General features: G+C 41.5%; 1 protein-coding gene across 9 annotated transcripts in view; it reads left to right on the plus strand.

The window, feature by feature from the left end:
* The window catches only part of cspg5a (chondroitin sulfate proteoglycan 5a), a 22438-nt gene extending 7624 nt beyond the window's left edge, over positions 1–14814 (plus strand). For 2 of the 9 annotated variants that reach the window (XM_046877724.1, XM_046877718.1), the window contains exons 2-6: positions 1142–2048; positions 5195–5383; positions 7355–7505; positions 9785–9841; positions 14084–14814. In XM_046877724.1, the coding sequence (XP_046733680.1) occupies positions 1142–2048; positions 5195–5383; positions 7355–7505; positions 9785–9841; positions 14084–14254 (1475 nt within the window). In that variant the 3' untranslated portion in view covers positions 14255–14814. The remainder of the gene's footprint in view (positions 1–1141; positions 2049–5194; positions 5384–7354; positions 7506–9784; positions 9842–14083) is intronic. The other 7 variants (XM_046877722.1, XM_046877719.1, XM_046877723.1 and 4 more) reach the window with 7 other exon arrangements.
* The last annotated feature ends 4697 nt before the right edge of the window (positions 14815–19511 follow it).

A 19511-nucleotide genomic window follows, 5' to 3' on the forward strand; every position in this document is an offset into this window, starting at 1 on the left:
AAGTTACAAAGAGACACACACACACACACACACACACACACACACACACACACACACACGTCTTTGGATTTAGATTTTATTTCCATGTCAGTATCGTGTGTCCTCAGACAAGGACGTGCGTGGAGACATTAGCAAAGCATCGAAAATCTCTGTAGGTTATGTGCAGGAAACAGTGACTCGTTTACGTCTCGACTCTTCTAGTCTTCTTCTAGCGCTATGCAGTTATATATACATATATATGAATTATTGGCACTATAATTAAAGTTGGTGTGTGTAGACGCGTTGGGGATCTGCTTATTAAAAATATAACATTTTATATTTATTTCTGATTAAAGGAATGAAATGAAATAAATGACTCAGAAAAGATTTGTTCATTTTGATAAACGAGATTCAAAGAACCGAGTCACTAAAATGATCCGATCTTCCCATCACTATTCTGGTGGATGATTTAATTTACTGATCCGTGATGGAAAGATCGGATCATTTTAGTGACTCGGTTCTTTTTAATTCTCAGTTCTTTCGTTCATCAAATCATTTAAATAATTTTGTTTATTTTGTTTCTTCACGTCACGTCTATGGAGGTCTCGTGACAAAGGAACGAACGACTCGGACCAGATAACCCGTGAGAAGAACAATTCAGTTCTGTTTTCTGTACCTACAGAGCTTTTCGAAGTTTTGCTCATGCGTATTCAGGAGAAAATAAACGAATCACTCTGTGAGATGACTCATTCTTCTGAGTCACATTAAAGACTCGTTCATAATGTCATCAGCGTGACACCAGTTTTTAACTGTTCATGTGTTTAATGTGTTTGTGATTTATACAATAAATAAAGAACTCGATTCAGATGTAGCTCGATGCTTGTTGCTCTCTGAAAGTGCTGTAGATAAAGGGTAGAGGATGAAGGGTCTCCAGTGCTGATGTAATACACATTCTCAAAAAAGTGCAGCAACCCATAATGGAAAGGAGTTAGCATGAATCTCTAACGCTAACTCCTGCTAGTTTTGTGTTATTATAACTGCCTCATGTGGTGCAGTAGCAAGAAATAAATTAGCATGAGCTCATTTACATGATGATGTTAATTCACCCTCATTTCTTCAGCAGCATTTTATGATTATGATTGATTGATTTTCTCTTCCACAGCGAACACCGTGTTGGGAAACATGAGTGAGCCAGCGAACCCTTTAAACTCGACCTCCGTGGCAGAAGAACATGACAAGGCAAAGCTGGATGGTCGTGAGATGTCCAAACCACTCAGTAACATGTTCCTCATCCTGCGTTCTGGACGCAAGCCCAGAGATGGAGGTGAGCTCGGAAGTGGACTTCAGGAAGACGACGATACTCTGACCTCCACTCCATCCCCTGAAGAAGTGACAACTGAGGACGTAAAAATCAGCCTTGATTCTGCAGAGACTGACCATCTTCTGCCTGGAGTCATCAAAAAGGATCTTCTTCCCAGTGAGTCGACTAAGATCCAGTGGCAGGGCACTGAGGAGACAATGGAGTCTACAGTGTTTGATCTGGATGGGAATCAAGAATCGGACCCGGACCCACAGGAGACTCCGACTCCAGTGACCACGTTACCGTCCCACACAGAGTCCTTCACTGTGGATTTCCTAGACCCCAGATCCCGTGTTAATGACTTCATTCATCCGTCTCCTACTGCTCACGAGCTTCAGGGTCGTGAACCCACCTCTTGGGCGATACCCAACAGTCATGACTACCTCACTCCGCATGACCAAACTCCAGACTCTCCATCCTCAGAAGAAGACACCACTAAACCAGACGATTATGATGATGATCTGCCCACCTCACCTCCACCACCTCCACCCAGGAACTTCCACCCTCACTTCCCAAATCCCTTCGTTCCTGCTCGGGAAAAAGAACTGCCCACTAACCGTGATAAGGTGGGCAAAAGCAGCAGTGCTGAGTGCCGGCTGGGCTCTGTGCTCGTTAATGGAACATGCAAGTCTCAGTGCGAGATGACTCCAAATTACTGCTTTAACGGGGGCCAGTGCTTCGTTCTAGAAGGAACCGGAGTCTTTTGCAGGTAAGAAACCCACTCTGGACACACAGATCTTTCATCTAAAGGTAACATCTAAAGATCTTTATTTAGATTAGTGGTTTAATACAGCAGAACACATTTGAAATGGAGCTTTATAAATTGTGAGAGATTCTCAAATTGACCTCGTTGATATCTGAATGAACTTGTTCTCCAGTGAGGATCTCCACAGTAGCTCTCCAGGGACTGGTGGATAACATGGTGGTGAACCAGACTGCGCTTGTTCTTCATATGCATACACCTTTTGCGAGTGTGTGTGAGAGAGCGTGAGTGTGTGATGAGAGTCAGCAGAGATTGTAGAACACTGCAGTGTGAATGTTTCAGTGATCCTGAGATCCTGAGTGTTGTTAACTTCGTGAGAGTTGGTCAGAACTCCTTCACAGGCTTTCAGTTTTCTCTTCCAGATGTTAGACTGGAGCACTGCCCCATCCACTGCTCCCTCACGTCATCGCGTACATTGGATCCAGAGAAGCCGGTTTATGGGAGTGGAATGTGTTGTTTTGAGGTGGAAAATGCTGGAGATTCGGCAGTGTGTTGTGTTAAAGCTGTAGAAGGAAGAAAACCTTCCAACCTCAAAAGATACGTATAGGATTAGACAGGAAGTGAATCTGATTTTAGATGTATAGATTTGGATCACTACAGGACGACTGTGGGGTTTGCTGGAGGTCAGGATCGGTGTTGTCATGGGCAGAATGAAGTATCTGGATGCTTTAGAGAGAAACTTTATTAGGAAACTTTCCCTCGCTGCCAGAAGCATTAGAGCTCCACTGTTTATCGGAGAGCATTTGAGTCGCGTCCAGGCCAAGCTGCAGATAAACTTCAGGAGTTTGTTTTGATTTCATGGTTCTGCTGCTAGTCCTGGTTACAAGACAAAATTCACAAACTACATGATGTTCCAAGAACAACACCACAGACTGGACGCTTGGACGCTTCCGCATGTCAGGGTTTAGCTTCATTTGAAGGACTCAAGAACTAAAGTTTTCATTTTGAAAAAAAGATTTAGCTTTGCTACTTGTGTTATGGTGACACCAGTTTAGCCATGCTAAGTCACGTTAGCTTTAGCAATATCTGGCTAACAAAATGTTCTAACAGCATTCTGTTTTGATAAAAAAATCTGAATTGTGGTTAAAATGTTAAACGTTCCCTACACTTTCATGTTATGACACCGAGATTTGACCTTCAGCTCACCTTCCTGCTTGTGAGATGATGTGATTTTGAATGGTGACCTTCTGAAGGTCATGGGTGTCTGTGCGTCCTTGATGGATCAGCTGTCGTGTGTGTGTTCTGCGTGTCGTCACTGAGCTTCATATATAGTAAGGTTGTGCGTTCTGTAGCTGTGGGTGGGCGGGGTTCAGCGGCAGTGGGAGGAGTCACCCTCAACCCTCAGGCCACGCCCATCAGAATGAGAGAGAAAGAAAACCTGCAGTCTGTGGAGGTGTACAGTGCTGTTTACACTAATGCTAACGCTAAAGCTAATATTATTATGCAGTGCATGTGCACAGTTTTTCCTTTGACTCTTTTCTTCCATTCACATGCAGATCAGCTGCAGAGACGTGGAAAAGAAACAACAGTGTTCAGGAATGAAAGAGAAAGAGACAGAGAGAGAAACAGAGAGAGAGAGTGAGTCACAATCAGTGCTGTGAGCCAGTGTAGAGACGAGCCAGAGTGTGTGTGTGTGTGTGTGTGTGTGTGTGTAGTTCCTATTATGACAGGTAACCCTGGTAACAAAACAAAAATCACCCAAAGCTGTGTTTGTGCATCTGAAGAAGTCTTTAAGTGTATGATGGTGATGGTGTGTGTGTGTGTGTGTGTGTGTGTGTGTGTGTGTGTGGTTACAGTCATGTGACTCTCGGTAGATGGTTTTAGACGAATCAGATCTTTCCTAAAAAAGTGAAAAACGTTCAGGTTTTCTCTCACACTTGTTGCTTATGGTCTGAACCCGTGTCTAATGTGGAACCGTTCCACCATTTTCCAACTCAAAACATCCATTTAGTACCAGACACAGGCATTAAATTAGGGGGAGAACTGTGGGGGCGGAGCTCAGGTGTGTGTAGGGGCGGAGCTGCTGTTTCAGTGTGATGTGTAGATCGGATTATCAAAATAAACAAATCACTTTTTGAGTCATTTAGTTCATTTAATTTTCTTTTAAACAGAAATAATAATAAAATTAAGCACCAACTTCAACTACAGTTCCAGTCATGAAAATATGACTGTAGATAAGCATTATAAATGATAATAAACAGAATGTGTAGCTTCACCTCTCAGATCTTCTGCTCCGTACTGTTGGTTCTTCTGTCACGTGACTCTCATATTTATTGTAACAATAATGTCAAGATTCTGAACAAAAACCTGAAATATTGCATTGTGCAGCGTCTATGGGAGTCACGTGACAAGAGAACTCATGAACAGTTCTGTTTCCTGCACATAAGCAGTGGAGATGTTGTGATGTTCTGCTCATGCGCATCCTGTAGAAAATTCGTTTTTGAAACGACTCGTTCATAATCACTATGTGGCAGGAGGACGTGAGCTCTGTGCTGGACAGAAACGTAAATGGCATGACAATACTGAGTTTATACACACAATATTAAAGTTAAACGTGTGTGTGTGTGTGTGTGTGTGTGTGTGTGTGTGTGTGTGTGTGTGTATAGCATCTGATCTTCTGATGTTGTCCAGCTGTCTCACTGTTTGAGTTCTAATTTGTCAAAGAACATTGTGTGTGTGTGTGTGTGTGTGTGTGTTTGTGTGTGTGTGTGTCCTTTTGTTTTGAGTTTGTCCTTTGCTGATGATATACACACACACACACACACACACACACACACATACACACACACACACGCTTTCACTCCATTTATGGTCATGTGGCACTAAACTGTTTATGAAATGTGAAATGTCAGCGATGTTTCAGATCTCCGTCAGAGGAACATCTCAAACATCTTCACCTAAAACTCTTATTTATGGTGTTATTATGGTGTGTGTCACAAGGAGCCGACAAACAAGAAGAGCTTCGGAAAAATCATGATAATAATAATAAGTACAGAACAGAAACAGAGAGTGTGTGAGGGTGAAATAAGTGTATGTGAGAGTGTAGATCTTCCATGTCCTGTGTGTGTAACGCTGGTGTTCATGTTGCTCAGGTGTAACATTCAGGACTACGTGTGGCACAAAGGCGCTCGCTGTGAGGCGGTCATCACCGAGTTCCAGGTCATGTGCATCGCCATCGGAGCCTCGGCCCTCACCGTGCTGCTGCTCTTCATGATCGTCGTCTGCTTCGCCAAGAAACTGCACGTGCTCAAGACCGAGAACAACAAACTACGCAAACGCAGGTTTGTTGTACCAAGGGTCAAAGGTCACGTGGGTCAGACACTCCTGTAGTGCTAGCATCATGTAGAGATTAGCTTTTTTATTTCAGCGACATCTTTTCCAGCTCTGTGTGTAACGAAGAGATCTGGTATGAGGTTCTTCATGGTGTCATACAGAAGCTTGGTGATTAGCTGAGTGGTAGCTATGCTAATAGCTAACGTATTACAGAGCTGCTGTTTCAGAGAATTAATCAACATCTTCTGACCAATCACAGACCAGAGGTGTAGATGTAGCACTCTTGCTATTTCGCACGTAGCGAATAAAAAATCTACTTCATCAGTGCTCCTGTTATAGGAGACAGAGGGTAACGCTCGCCAGTTAGCGCATAACGCTAGCAGCACTGCTACAGGACGACACAGCTGTAAGCAGGTCAGAGGAGAAATGAAGTGATGAAGTGATAAAGTGACCTACTTCCTGCTGAGTGCACTAGAGCACAGGGAGGACAGGGAGGACAGGAAGACAGAGGGATGGAGTGAGAAGAACAGATAAGTGGAAGGGAGGATAGTTACCATGGAGACAGTGAGATGGGAGGTGGGAGAGTCAAGCAATATATATATATATATATATATATATAGAGAGAGAGAGAGAGAGAGATGGAGAGAGAGAGAGAGAGAGAGAGAGAGAGAGAGAGAGAGAGATTGAGTGTAAAATACAATAGTGAGAAGGAATGAGGTATATGAAAACGAGGAGGAAGGAATAAAAGAAACAAGAGTGTGAGAAAGCAGGAAGATAAAATAAATGCAAGAAACAGAAGAAGAAGGCGCAGGAAGAAAAAGGAGGAAAGAGTGAAGAGAAAACAAGGAAAGATGAGACAAGTGAAAATGTCAGATGGAAAAAGGAGCGATTTAGGAGGAGGAGACTGAAAAATAGGAAAGAAAGGATGAGGGATAAGAGGAGGAAATGTAGGAAGGAGGAAAGAACAATAAATAATAAATACCCAAAGATTAGAGAAAGAGAAGGTAAGGAGGATAAGAAGAAAGAGGAAAAGAGAAGGAGAAAAGAAATATGAGACTTGGGAAGAGTGGGAGAAAATGAGAGAGGAGAAAATGAACAGAAACGAACATGAAAGATGAGAAGAGAGAAAGAGAAATAGAATGAAGAATGTGAGAGGAATAAAAAGAGGGGAAGAGAGAGAGGGAGAGAGAGAGAGAGAGAGAGAGAGAGAGAGAGAGAGGAGAGAGAGAGAGAGAGAACTCGCCCACTCATCCATCTGCTGTGAGTCGCTACGGCTGAATCACACGAGCTGAACACAGCAGTGATTATTAATCATGACCGCTCATTAATATTCATATCTGCTTATTATCATTAATATAAATATATTAATATTCACTCTGTAATAAAAGTCTAGAACACATTTATTTTTAGCAATTTTAAACTGAACTCTATGTGTGTGTGTGTGTGTGTGTGTGTGTGTGTGTGTGTGTGTGTGTGTGTGTGTGTGTCTGTGTGTGTGTGTGTGTGTGTGTGTGTGTGTGTGTGTGTGTGTGTGTGTGTGTGTGTGTGTGTGTGTGTGTGTCTGTGTGTGTGTGTGTGTGTGTGTGTGTGTGTGTGTGTGTGTGTGTGTGTGTGTTAGAGAGACCATGATTGCACTAAAGCCTACTTTCTCTCTCTCTCTTTCCTGTCCTATTATCTGGTCTCTCATTCTTTCTAACCTGTTGTATCCAAATGACCTCTTTACTTCTCCTCATTTCTCTTTTCTCTCCTTTTCTCCTTCTATTTTCTGTCTCTCTTCCCTTCCATTCATCTATCTATCCTTCTTTCACTTTACCACCCTGATATCTATCTGATGTCCCACCCTGATATCACCCTATCCTCTTCATCCTTCATTTCCTCTTACTCACTTAATCTCATTTTCCCTTCTTTTTCACTCCATCATGACATTCTTTTCTCTCTCTCTCTCTCTCTCTCTCTCTCTCTCTCTCTCTGTCGTTCAGCAGCAGTAAGTACCGCCCATCATCGGAGCAGCACAATGATAATTTCTCTCTGTCCACCATCGCTGAGGGCTCCAACCCAAACGTAAGGAAACTGTGCGACTCTCCTCCTCATGCTCGTGCTTTGGCTTACTATGATAACATTATCTGTCAGGTAACGTTGTTCTTGTCTCTCTCTCTCTCTCCATCCATCCATCCATCCATCCATCCATCCCTGCATCCTTCTATCTCCCCCCTTCTCTCTGCATGGACTGTTCTGTCCACGGGGGTGGGGAGTGGGTTTACGGGGTGAGAAAAAAATGGTTGACATGAAGTAAAAAAAAGATTTTAATTCTCGTCGCTCTCAGGCATCATCGTACACGGTGTTACCTGGGCAACAGCTGCTGCCATAGCAACACGGTTACCGGGGGAAAAATCTTTGCTCTCTCTTCTGTTACCACGGATACACCAACTCCCCCTACAAGAAGACACACACACACACACACACACACACACACACACACACAGTCTCTGATTTCAATCATCATTAATGCTGTACTCCAGTGTCTCTGACTCCATCCTGTTTGTGTGTGTGTGTGTGTGTGTGTGTGTGTGTGTGTGTGTGTGTGTGTGTGTGTGTGTGTGTGTTCAAAAGATTGCGATTGCCTGTTGGTCCATCAAACATCGATACATAGGCCTTAATAACACACACACACACACACACACACACACACACACACACACACACCACTAAAGTCCCCTTCAAAAGAAAATACTTTCCTGACCAAATAAATAATTAATTATATTAATAGTTTATATTTTATATATTTTTATATATTCATATGTATGTTTTATAGAAATAAATAAATAATGTGATGTGACTTCCTCATAATTAACCCGGACTTTTCCAATAAAAACAATATTAATATATTTATATATCTGTGTTGTAAAATCGCACCCCAATATAGTAACAAACGCCCGCCCCCACCTCCACCCTCTACCCCCACCCACGTCTTCATTACTGCATGCTGTGTTTCTCACTTGCGCCCCCTGCAGGCTGCACTCACTCACCCCTGCTGCTGCTGCTGCTGCTGCTCGTCTGCTGCATTGCATCGATGTGTATTTCTGTGTATTTCTGTTGTTTATTCGTTTATCCTGTTTATGATGGATGGATGAAAGAACTGTGGATGGTTTTTGGGTTCTTTAAATTGTCTCTGCCAAAAGGAATGGACGGAACGTAAACAAACAGGATAAACATCAGCGATGCAACGGGATCAGACACAAGGCTAACACGCTTGGGTTTAACTACAGATAACTAAGCTAACTAAGCTAACAGCTAACGACTGCATCATTTTCTTCGTGGGAGAACCATGACTACATTTTCCTACTTGTTCACTCTGTAGTGCTATGTGTGGGAATTAGCGCATTATAGCATGATAACAACAACCTTACAGCACACAGTAATATCAGCTTAACACGCTCACCTGCTCACTCGTACCTGTCCTGATTACTTAACCTACAGAAACTAGCCGTGTACCGCTAACGTAGCGCAAACCTGCACAACAACATGTTCAGTGTGACTGCTGTGTGAATGTCCTCTAAAAACTGTCTCACTGTCTGAAGCACGAGCTGCTCTGAGTCCAACTGTCTCTCTTTCTCTCTCTCTCTGTCTCTCTCTCTCTCTTTCTCTCTCTCTCTGTGCCTTCTACACCTGTTGCACATCTGGACCTACACTTCTGGATTGACAGGGGTGGATTGTAGGTTTTATTTGATGTGAGAATCGTGTGTCATCACCACTGTACTTTTCAATTCTTCAATGTTTTTAGTGTAAAATCTGGTTTTCTGTGTGTAGCTGCATGTTTAAGTTAATTTAAGCTCTTATTTAATTGTATTTGATGCTAAACAGGAGCATAAGCAGGAGCAGGAACAGGAGGAGGAGCAGAAGCAGAATAAGGAGCAAGAATCAGGAGCTGAATCAGTGGCAAGTTCAGGATAAGGAGCAATAAGAATCAGGAGCAGCATAAGGAGCAGGAGCAGGAGAAGTAGCAGAAGAAGTAGCAGAAGAAGGAGCGAGCAGAAGCAAGATAAGGAGCAGGAGAAGAAGCAGGTTAAGGAGCAGGAGAAGGAGCAGTAGAAGGAGCAGGAGCAGGTTAAGGAGCAGGAGCAGGTTAAGGAGCAGGAGAAGGAGCAGGAGAAGGAGCAGGAGCAGGTTAAGGAGCAGGAGCAGGAGCAGGAAGATGAAGAAATGAGAAAGACTTGTGATGATGCCACACTATTAGATTTGTGACTGGAGGATGAAATTTAACATAAGCCCCAACCCTGGTGACTGGAAGAGCTTTTTCTCTCGTTGGCTTTCTTCGTCTCTATCACTTTTTCTCGATCTTTTCTTCTTCCTCTCTTTCTCTCTGGTCGAGTATGTATGAGGTGTATAATATTTTGCCCCGCCCCCTTTAGAAAACGATGAGCAGATACACCTGGGAGTGTAAGACCAAAGAGGAGCCGAGCCTCGAGGTAAGACTCTGCCCACAAGCCATCGACGCCCCACTCTAGAAGCCCCGCCTATGGTGGCACTTACTGTTCAATCACGGTGCTGTTTTTCTGTCAATCATCCACTAATGAGCTTCATAATGAGGAATAAACACAAACACGCCCCAATAACTCAAACCCCAACTTTAATATTATTACAATTTTAACTCATTAAATGAGTTATAGTGAGTTATAGTGAGTTATATGGAGATATATGGAGTTGTATGGAGTTATATGAAGATATGGTGAGTTACAAAGAGTTATATTGAGTTATAGGGATTTATAGAGAGTTATATGGAGTTATAGGGAGTCATGGTGAGTTATAGGGAGTTCCCCTTCGGGAACTTGAGCTGCGTCGTAACGCCATGGGCGTTCCCAAAGTGCTACGACGTAGCGCCTCGTTCCCTCAGGGAACTAGGGTTACGTTCATAACCTAGAGACGTTATGGTGAGTTATAAAGAGTTATATTGAGTAATAGGGAGTTATAGTGAGTTATATTGAGTTATAGGGAGTTATAGAGAGTTATGGTGAGTTATAAAGAGTTATATTGAGTGATAGGGAGTTATAGTGAGTTATATTGAGTTATAGAGAGTTATAGAGTTATAGTGAGTTATAGAGAGTTATAGTGAGTTATAGAGTTATAGGAGTTATAGTGAGTTATAGAGAGTTATAGAGAGTTATAGTGAGTTATAGACAGTTATAGGGAGTTATAGAGAGTTATAGAGTTATAGTGAGTTATAGACAGTTATAGTGAGTTATAGTGAGTTATAGAGAGTTATAGTGAGTTATAGAGAGTTATAGAGAGTTATAGTGAGTTATAGAGAGTTATAGTGAGTTATAGACAGTTATAGGGAGTTATAGAGAGTTATAGAGAGTTATAGTGAGTTATAGACAGTTATAGTGAGTTATAAAGAGTTATATTGAGTAATAGTGAGTTATAGTGAGTTATAGAGAGTTATAGGGAGTTATAGTGAGTTATAGAGAGTTATGGTGAGTTATAAAGAGTTATATTGAGTAATAGTGAGTTATAGTGAGTTATAGTGAGTTATAGAGAGTTATAGGGAGTTATAGGAGTTATAGGAGTTATAGTGAGTTATAGAGAGTTATAGTGAGTTATAGTGAGTTATAGACAGTTATAGAGTTATAGAGTTATAGAGAGTTATAGTTATAGAGAGTTATAGAGTTATAGTGAGTTATAGACAGTTATAGTGAGTTATAGTGAGTTATAGAGATTATAGTGAGTTATAGAGTTATAGAGAGTTATAGTGAGTTATAGAGTTATAGTGAGTTATAGACAGTTATAGGAGTTATAGAGAGTTATAGAGAGTTATAGTGAGTTATAGACAGTTATAGTGAGTTATAAAGAGTTATATTGAGTAATAGTGAGTTATAGTGAGTTATAGAGAGTTATAGGAGTTATAGTGAGTTATAGAGTTATAGTGAGTTATAAAGAGTTATATTGAGTAATAGTGAGTTATAGTGAGTTATAGTGAGTTATAGAGTTATAGAGTTATAGGGAGTTATAGGAGTTATAGTGAGTTATAGAGTTATAGTGAGTTATAGTGAGTTATAGAGAGTTATAGAGAGTTATAGTTATAGAGAGTTTTAGTGAGTTATAGAGTTATAGTGAGTTATAGAGTTATAGAGAGTTATAGTGAGTTATAGAGTTATAGTGAGTTATAGTGAGTTATAGAGAGTTATAGAGAGTTATAGGGAGTTATAGTGAGTTATAGTGAGTTATAGAGAGTTATAGTGAGTTATAGAGAGTTATAGAGAGTTATAGTGAGTTATAGAGAGTTTTAGTGAGTTATAGTGAGTTATAGAGAGTTATAGTGAGTTATAGAGAGTTATGGTGAGTTATAAAAGTTATATTGAGTTATAGAGAGTTATAGTGAGTTATAGTGAGTTATAGAGAGTTATAGGAGTTATAGAGAGTTATAGGAGTTATAGAGAGTTATTGTGAGTTATAGAGAGTTATAGTGAGTTATAGACAGTTATAGGGAGTTATAGAGAGTTATAGTGAGTTATAGAGAGTTATAGTGAGTTATAGACAGTTATAGGGAGTTATAGAGAGTTATAGAGAGTTATAGTGAGTTATAGAGAGTTATGGTGAGTTATAAAGAGTTATATTGAGTTATAGAGAGTTATAGTGAGTTATAGTGAGTTATAGAGAGTTATAGGGAGTTATAGAGAGTTATAGGGAGTTATAGAGAGTTATAGAGAGTTATAGGGAGTTTTAGTGAGTTATAGTGAGTTATAGCGAGTTATAGAGAGTTATAGGGAGTTATAGAGAGTTATAGAGTTATAGAGTTATAGTGAGTTATAGAGAGTTATAGTGAGTTATAGACAGTTATAGGGAGTTATAGTGAGTTATAGAGAGTTATAGAGAGTTATAGTGAGTTATAGAGAGTTATGGTGAGTTATGGTGAGTTATATTGAGTTATAGAGAGTTATAGTGAGTTATAGTGAGTTATAGAGAGTTATAGAGAGTTATAGGGAGTTTTAGTGAGCTATAGTGAGTTATAGAGAGTTATAGTGAGTTATAGTGAGTTATAGAGAGTTATAGTGAGTTATAGTGAGTTATAGTGAGTTATAGTGAGTTATAGAGAGTTATAGTGAGTTAAAGAGAGTTATAGTGAGTTATAGAGAGTTATAGGGAGTTATAGGGAGTTATAGAGAGAGCTATATGGTTATTCCTGCAGCGCTGTGTGAAGTGTTTGACACTGATGTATGAAGCAGTTATAAGGTGACACCTGAACCTCGGACTGTGACTCCATCAGTTTTCCTCCATCTGCTTCTAAATTAGACACCCGGCTTAAATGCTCTGACCTTCAGACATGCTGAGATGCGCGAATCAATATTTATTCCTTCCTGTAATCCTCCTGGGAGAGAGAGAGAGAGAGAGAGAGAGAGAGAGAGAGAGAGAGAGAGAGAATCAGGTAAATGAAATGTACACTGTGAATGGAGATGAGTCTCAGAGGACAGGAAGAAGCTCTGAGCCTCTTTAGAGCTGAGATCTACAGCAGCATCCAACGATCAATAACCTGCTGGAGAGCAGCCAACACACACACACACACACACACACACACACACACACACACACACACACACAGTTGTATACAGACAGTAAAACTAAAGAAAGAGCAGGTGGAAACTGAAGTCTTGTTGTTAAAAGAGATGATTATCATCTTCATGTTAAAGGACGTAAAAAAACGTATGCACTTTTACTCTTCATGAAGTTTTCACAGTTTCATACTTGTAGTTATTATTAATGTTTCACTACCTGTCAGTTATATATGTTCTTGTCTTGTCCCTCTGAGGAACCTTCTCAGAATCCTACAGCAGTGAGCTTCTCTATCAGAAAAAGAACCTAAAGAGGTTCTGCCCCTTAAGGGTTCTTTAGCTGTTCCTCTACTGGAACTCTAATAGTACTGAAATACAGGATCCGTCCTGTTTTCTTCAACACCAATCCCCAATTCTACACAAAAGTTTCAGGTTCCTGTAGTTCAGTGCTCTGTGCAGTAAAACCCTGTAAATGTGTGTGTGCTGTTTCTCAGACGGCTGTATGGGTCGCGGGGAAGCTGCATGTGTGCATGAACTTTGGTGTGAATTTGCTTGTTAATAAATAAGTACACCCCCCATACAGCCCTAAAACACACACACACACACACACACACACACACACACACACACACACACGCAGTGATTGTGGAATATTGTGTGTGTGTGTGTGTGTGTGTGTGAGCAGCTTGTCCTGCGTTACACTTTCTAGCTGGGAATAAAAGGGCATTGCTGTGGATCTCTTTCATGTTTATAAGTCTTTATTCTCTTGTGCTTTCCTGGACCTCAGGTACTGAAACCGGATGTAGTGTTTAAAGGTGTTTTATATTTTATTATTGTTGGATGAAAGCTGCAGGTAAGACTTTGGGGTTTGTGTGTGGTCAGTGCGAGGTGTTGAAGCAGGAGTTCAGGTTACAGAGGAGCTAAGAACATTTCTCACTGTCAAAAGTTTGTTTAGTTAGAAACTAAGAGCTTCATTTACAGCAAATGTGTTTCTTATTACTTTTTTATTATTTTACAGCAATTTATAAATAAAAAAAACCCCGAATGAAAGATGGTGACACTCAGATATAAAAGAGTAAATCAGACACATGTCTAGTCAGCTGAGGAGACGATCTGACTAATCAGATGTTTTGCAGCCTGATCCTTATCCTCTTTATCCCTCAGGATGATCCGAACTCCCAGAATAAGATGGAGGATGCAGTGAAGTCTCCTCCGCCCAAAGAAGACGAGTCTCTGAACATCCAGAACTCACTCACTCCAAAACATGAGAACCACAAGGTGCTGGGTGAAGAGAACTCATCGGAGGTAAACTCGCTGCAGAATAACATGATGTAGAGAAGAAATTAAACCACAAACCACACAGATTCACCTCCACCTTCGCCACTACAAAATATATAACCCCACCCCTTTTCTCTTACGACCAATGAGAATTCACCTCGAAGCCCCGCCCCTTTAACAGTCTCTTTTCCCACTTTGACCTCCCCCTTCACACAAGCACACACACACACACACACACACACACATATACTTATTACACATATGCACACATACACACACACACACCCCTGATTTCTGGCATGCGTCGGTGTATTTTGTATAAAGAATAAACAGGATTAACCCGTGTGTGAGGTTTAAAGTGTAAAGTGTTGTGCTAGAGAGTGTTGACTCAGAGACGACTTGGTGTTCAGTGTCTGACTAATTAAGTATGTGTGTGTTAAATATCGGATCGATATCAGATCACTTCTGCTCGGATTGATGTGAAGATCAAAGCGCAGTGTGTGTCTCTGTTTCTTTGATGTGATTTCTAATCCTTTGATGTACTTGTTTTTATTTTCTACTTTTTTGGAAACAGAAAAAAATATCACACACTTCAAATAAAATCTTTTTAACATGAACAACTGAGTGGCAGTTTGTGTGTGTGTGTGTGTGTGTGTGTGTGTGTGTGTGTGTGTGTTTTTTACACTCCTCTACACACTCTTCCTCTATACCCTTATCCTCTATCCCTCTCTCGCGCATACACACACTTCTCCTCTGCACTACTTGAAGTTCGGAGTTGATCCACTAGAGGGAGCAGCTATTAAATTATAGTTACAGTTTATGGCGCTCTGGGGAGAGTCAGGATTAAATTTACATGCTCCATTAAACACCCACACACACACACCCACACACACACACACCCACACACACACACACACACACACACCACACACACACACACCCACACACACACACACACACACACACACACACACACACGGGGTAAGCCTGTAAAGTAGTGTAACTGCAATGTTACACCGCTCTCTAGTGGATCAATTCTGAACTGCAGCAGAACTTCATCAACTTTTTTGTCGTCCGAGTTGAACATGAGCAGGTGAGTGCAGTTTTATCAATAGTTATAATTAGTGTAATTAATTAACAGAATTTTTTTAATTGGCTGAATATATTTTCCCAACATAAAAACCAGAAGCTGCGCGTAGAAATCGGGTGTGGCGACAAATCCTACACCCCCTGCACCTGAACGCCCTGTCACGCGCCTGGTTATAAATACAACGATAACAAAGAAACATCTTATATTTTGTTATATATTTTTATAACTATTTAATATTGATAAATATATTAATTTAAATATGATTAAATATGTATTGTTTTGTTTAATTCGGTTAGCCAACATTAGCACGTTTTGAACGCTAGTGTGCTGTAAAAGATTAAGATTGAGCTTTTTTTTAACACAACTGAACACAGTTTTTTTTTAATTCACACCATTAAAAGTGTTTTTATTTATTTATAATTTTTGTACACAATTCCTCTTGAAAATTAAAATTAGGCATAAACACGGACCCCTAAAAAGGGTCTTGTTGTATTTTCTCCCGTGACGACCGGAAGCGGTTATTTGGGGGCGCACACAATATCACACGACACCGGAAGTTTTATTTTCTTCATTCATTGAATTTCATGTGTTTGTGTCGCTCGAGGTTTGCGAGCGGTTATAACGGCTTTATGAAGGTTATCTGCTTTCTAACCGCCTGTGAACAGACTCATAACCGGAGAGGACACACGTCATTCACGTGACCAGGTTAATGTTGAGGTAAAAATCTGTTTTGCATCAGTGACCTTGCAATAAAACCACAATTAAGGATACAATCACGTGTGAGGATGAAGCAGGAGCACCAGGATCTGATCCTCCAGGCCACGTGTGCGGAGCGTCTGCGTATGGGCTGTAAGATCCAGACGCTGTGGAGCGGTTACGGTCAGATCGTACGTGTTCACCTGCACGGCTGTGAACGTTCCTCAGTCGTGGTTAAACACGTGATGTTCCCCAAAGCTTGCAGGGACACTGACGTCTCTCACCGCCGTAAAGTTCGATCCTATCAGGTGGAGACGCACTGGTACAAAAACTACCTCACTAATGAACGCTGTCGTATCCCAGAATGCCTGGCGGCTCAGTCCTTCGGCGAGGAGCAGCTGATGGTGCTGGAGGATCTGGACGTGGCCGGTTTCCCGGACAGGAGGACGAGCGTGAGGGACGGCGAGATTAAAGCCTGTCTACGCTGGCTCGCTAACTTCCACGGCCTTTTCCTCGGAGTCCCTGCACGTGGTTTATGGCCCGTGGGGACGTACTGGCACTTAGAGACACGTCCTGATGAGCTGGAGGCTCTGACGGACCTGAAGCTGAAAGCGGCTGCTCCTAAGATCGACGCCGTCCTGAACAGCTGCCGCTTTAAAACCATCTTACACGGAGACGCCAAACTGGCCAACTTCTGCTTCTCCAAAGACGGCTCACGTGGCTGCTGTGGACTTCCAGTACGTAGGCGGTGGGTGCGGCATGAAGGACTTTGTCTACTTCCTGGGGAGCTGCTTGGATGAGCGCGAGTGCGAGAAAAGAGCTCCTGGTTATCTGGACTTTTATTTCTCTGAACTTAGAGGAGCCGTTCCTGAGAAGGAGAAGGAGAACTTCTCAGAGCTGGAGGATGAGTGGAGACTCATGTTCGCCTTCGCGTGGACCGATTTTCACCGTTTCCTCCTCGGCTGGATGCCTGGACACCACAAGATCAACCGCTACAGCAGGAGGCTCACACAGGAAGTTCTGAAGAAACTGGCGGAGAACTCCAATGGAGCAAAGCAGTGATTTACACCAGACTCTTACCAGACTGCCACCAGACTCCTATCAGACTCATCAGACTCGTATCAGACTCTCATCAGACTTTCATTAGACTCCTATCAGACTCCTGTCAGACTTTAATCAAAATCTCATCAGACTCTCATCAGACTTTCATCAGACTCTCATCAGACTCCAATCAGACTCTCATCAGACACCTATTAGACTACCAGATGGTCTAATTGATCAGACACAGATATCACAGTGTGTGTTGTGATTGGCTGAGAGTCAGGCTGGGGGGTGTGGTCTACTCTGATCTTCTATTCCAAACATCTATGATAAATAAATGAATAATAAAAAGAGAGGGAGTCTGGTGGACTTTCACGTCTCCTGATAAAAACACAAGTGTCTACTGTTCATTCGTCTGTAAATGACATTAGAACTGACTCAGATTCGACCTATTTGTTGTACTGTGTGTGTGTGTGTGTGTGTGTGTGTGTGTGTGTGTGTGTGTGTGATGGTAAAATAATCAGCTGATGTAAATGTTGAACATCATTTCTCCCTCATGAGGCCTCGTCTGTGTCTCAACGTCTCGTCTCAGCTCAGTTCTCTCAGGGCTCCAGGTGAACTCCACACCAGGTTGAAGCTTCATATCTCACACACCTGCTGATTTCCTAATGAATAAAGATGTTTTTTTTTTATTTATTAAAGAGGGATGTAAAGCAGTGTTTCTTAAGGAAAAAACACACACACACACACACACACACACATTACAAATACACTTTCCTTGTACACCACTTCACATGTCCTCATTCTCACACAGTTGGAGCTCTGTGTTACAGCCCACTAATATGAGGTGTGTGTGTGTGTGTGTGTGTGTGTGTGTGTAACGTGAGAGTGAAACTGGATTAAACGTCCTGCAGAGTGAAATAAAGCTGTTAAGATTCTAAGCTCACCTCTAACCCAATGTTCCACCCAGGAACAACACAAATCTACTACACACACACACACACACACACACACACACACACACATATATATGTATGCTCATTACTGTGAAAAACATTGCACACAGTAACACACAATATTGGGCTTCAGCTCACACACTACACACACGACTTTTTATTATTATTTAATTATTCTCATTTTTATATCGATTGATTGATTTTTAAGATTTTTATTATAATTATTCTGTGTACATTGTATTAATATATTATGAGTTTATCTTATTATTATATGGTTTTATTTGACAGGTGTGTTTTTTACATCACTGTAAATGCTGCAGTTTATACAGAGGAAAAGTGCAATTAAATAAATGTGTGTGTGTGACAGTCTTTATTACACCCTTCATAGTTGTTATTTCTGTGATTCTCTCTCCACACACACACACACACACACACACACATACATACACACATACACACACAGAGAGTGAAATGAATCTATGAATAATATAATGTGATCTGGGAAAATATTTATCATGGATCATTTTTTGTCTTCGAATGGAAAATTGTCACAATCACCTAGTGCTAGGGTCTCTGTCACACACACACACACACACACACACACACACATGGAAGGTCATGGGAATACTCAGGTTCTGAAAACACTAAGTGATAATGAGTAGATATCATATACAATAAGAAACAACATTTTCTTTCTTCAGCTGTTTGTAATTTATAATTCTAATTCTATACTTTTTGCTTCAACCCCCCCACCCCCCCCCCATTCCAGTCCCCAAAACACCCAAAATCACTGGTTTTAATGAGTACAGACTTGTTGCTCTTACATGTGTGATCATGAAGTAATTTAAAAGACTGGTCCTGAACCTACCTAATGACAACACTGGATCTCTGCTGGATCCTCTTCAGTTTGTCTACAGGTCTGCAGATGATGCAGTCAACATGGAACTGCATTATATACTGCAACATCTTGACAGACCTGGGACCTACACACGGATATTGTTTGTAGACTTCAGTTGGGACTTTAATACCATCATTTCTGACCACCTCACCTGACCCAGATCTCTGTGCCCACTCCAATCTGTCAGTGGATCACCAGCTTCCTGACAGACATTCAGCAGATAGTGATGCAAACTTACATCCAGGTCTCTCACTATCATCACTGGTGCCCCCCAGGGTTGTGTTCTCTCCCCACTGTACACAAATGACTGCACCTCTAAAAAACCCTCTGTCAAGCTCCTGAAGTTTGCGGACGAGACTACAGTCATCTGCCGCATCCAGGATGTAGACGAGTCTGCTCTACATTCTCAAAACAGTGGAGATGATCAGGAGAAATCAAAGCCCCCCCACTCACCATCATGAACAGCACTGTAACAACAGTGAAGTCATTCAAGTTTCTGGGTACCACCATCTCTCAGGACCTGAAGTGGGACAATAACATTGACTCCATTGCTAAAAGGCCCAGCAGAGGTTGTAGTTCCTTCGTCAACCAAAGAAATTCATCCTGCCACAGGAGCTGCTGAAACAGTTCTCT

This window comes from Silurus meridionalis, chromosome 21, assembly GCF_014805685.1.
Source record: "Silurus meridionalis isolate SWU-2019-XX chromosome 21, ASM1480568v1, whole genome shotgun sequence".
In the NCBI taxonomy this organism is placed as follows: Eukaryota; Metazoa; Chordata; class Actinopteri; order Siluriformes; family Siluridae; genus Silurus; species Silurus meridionalis.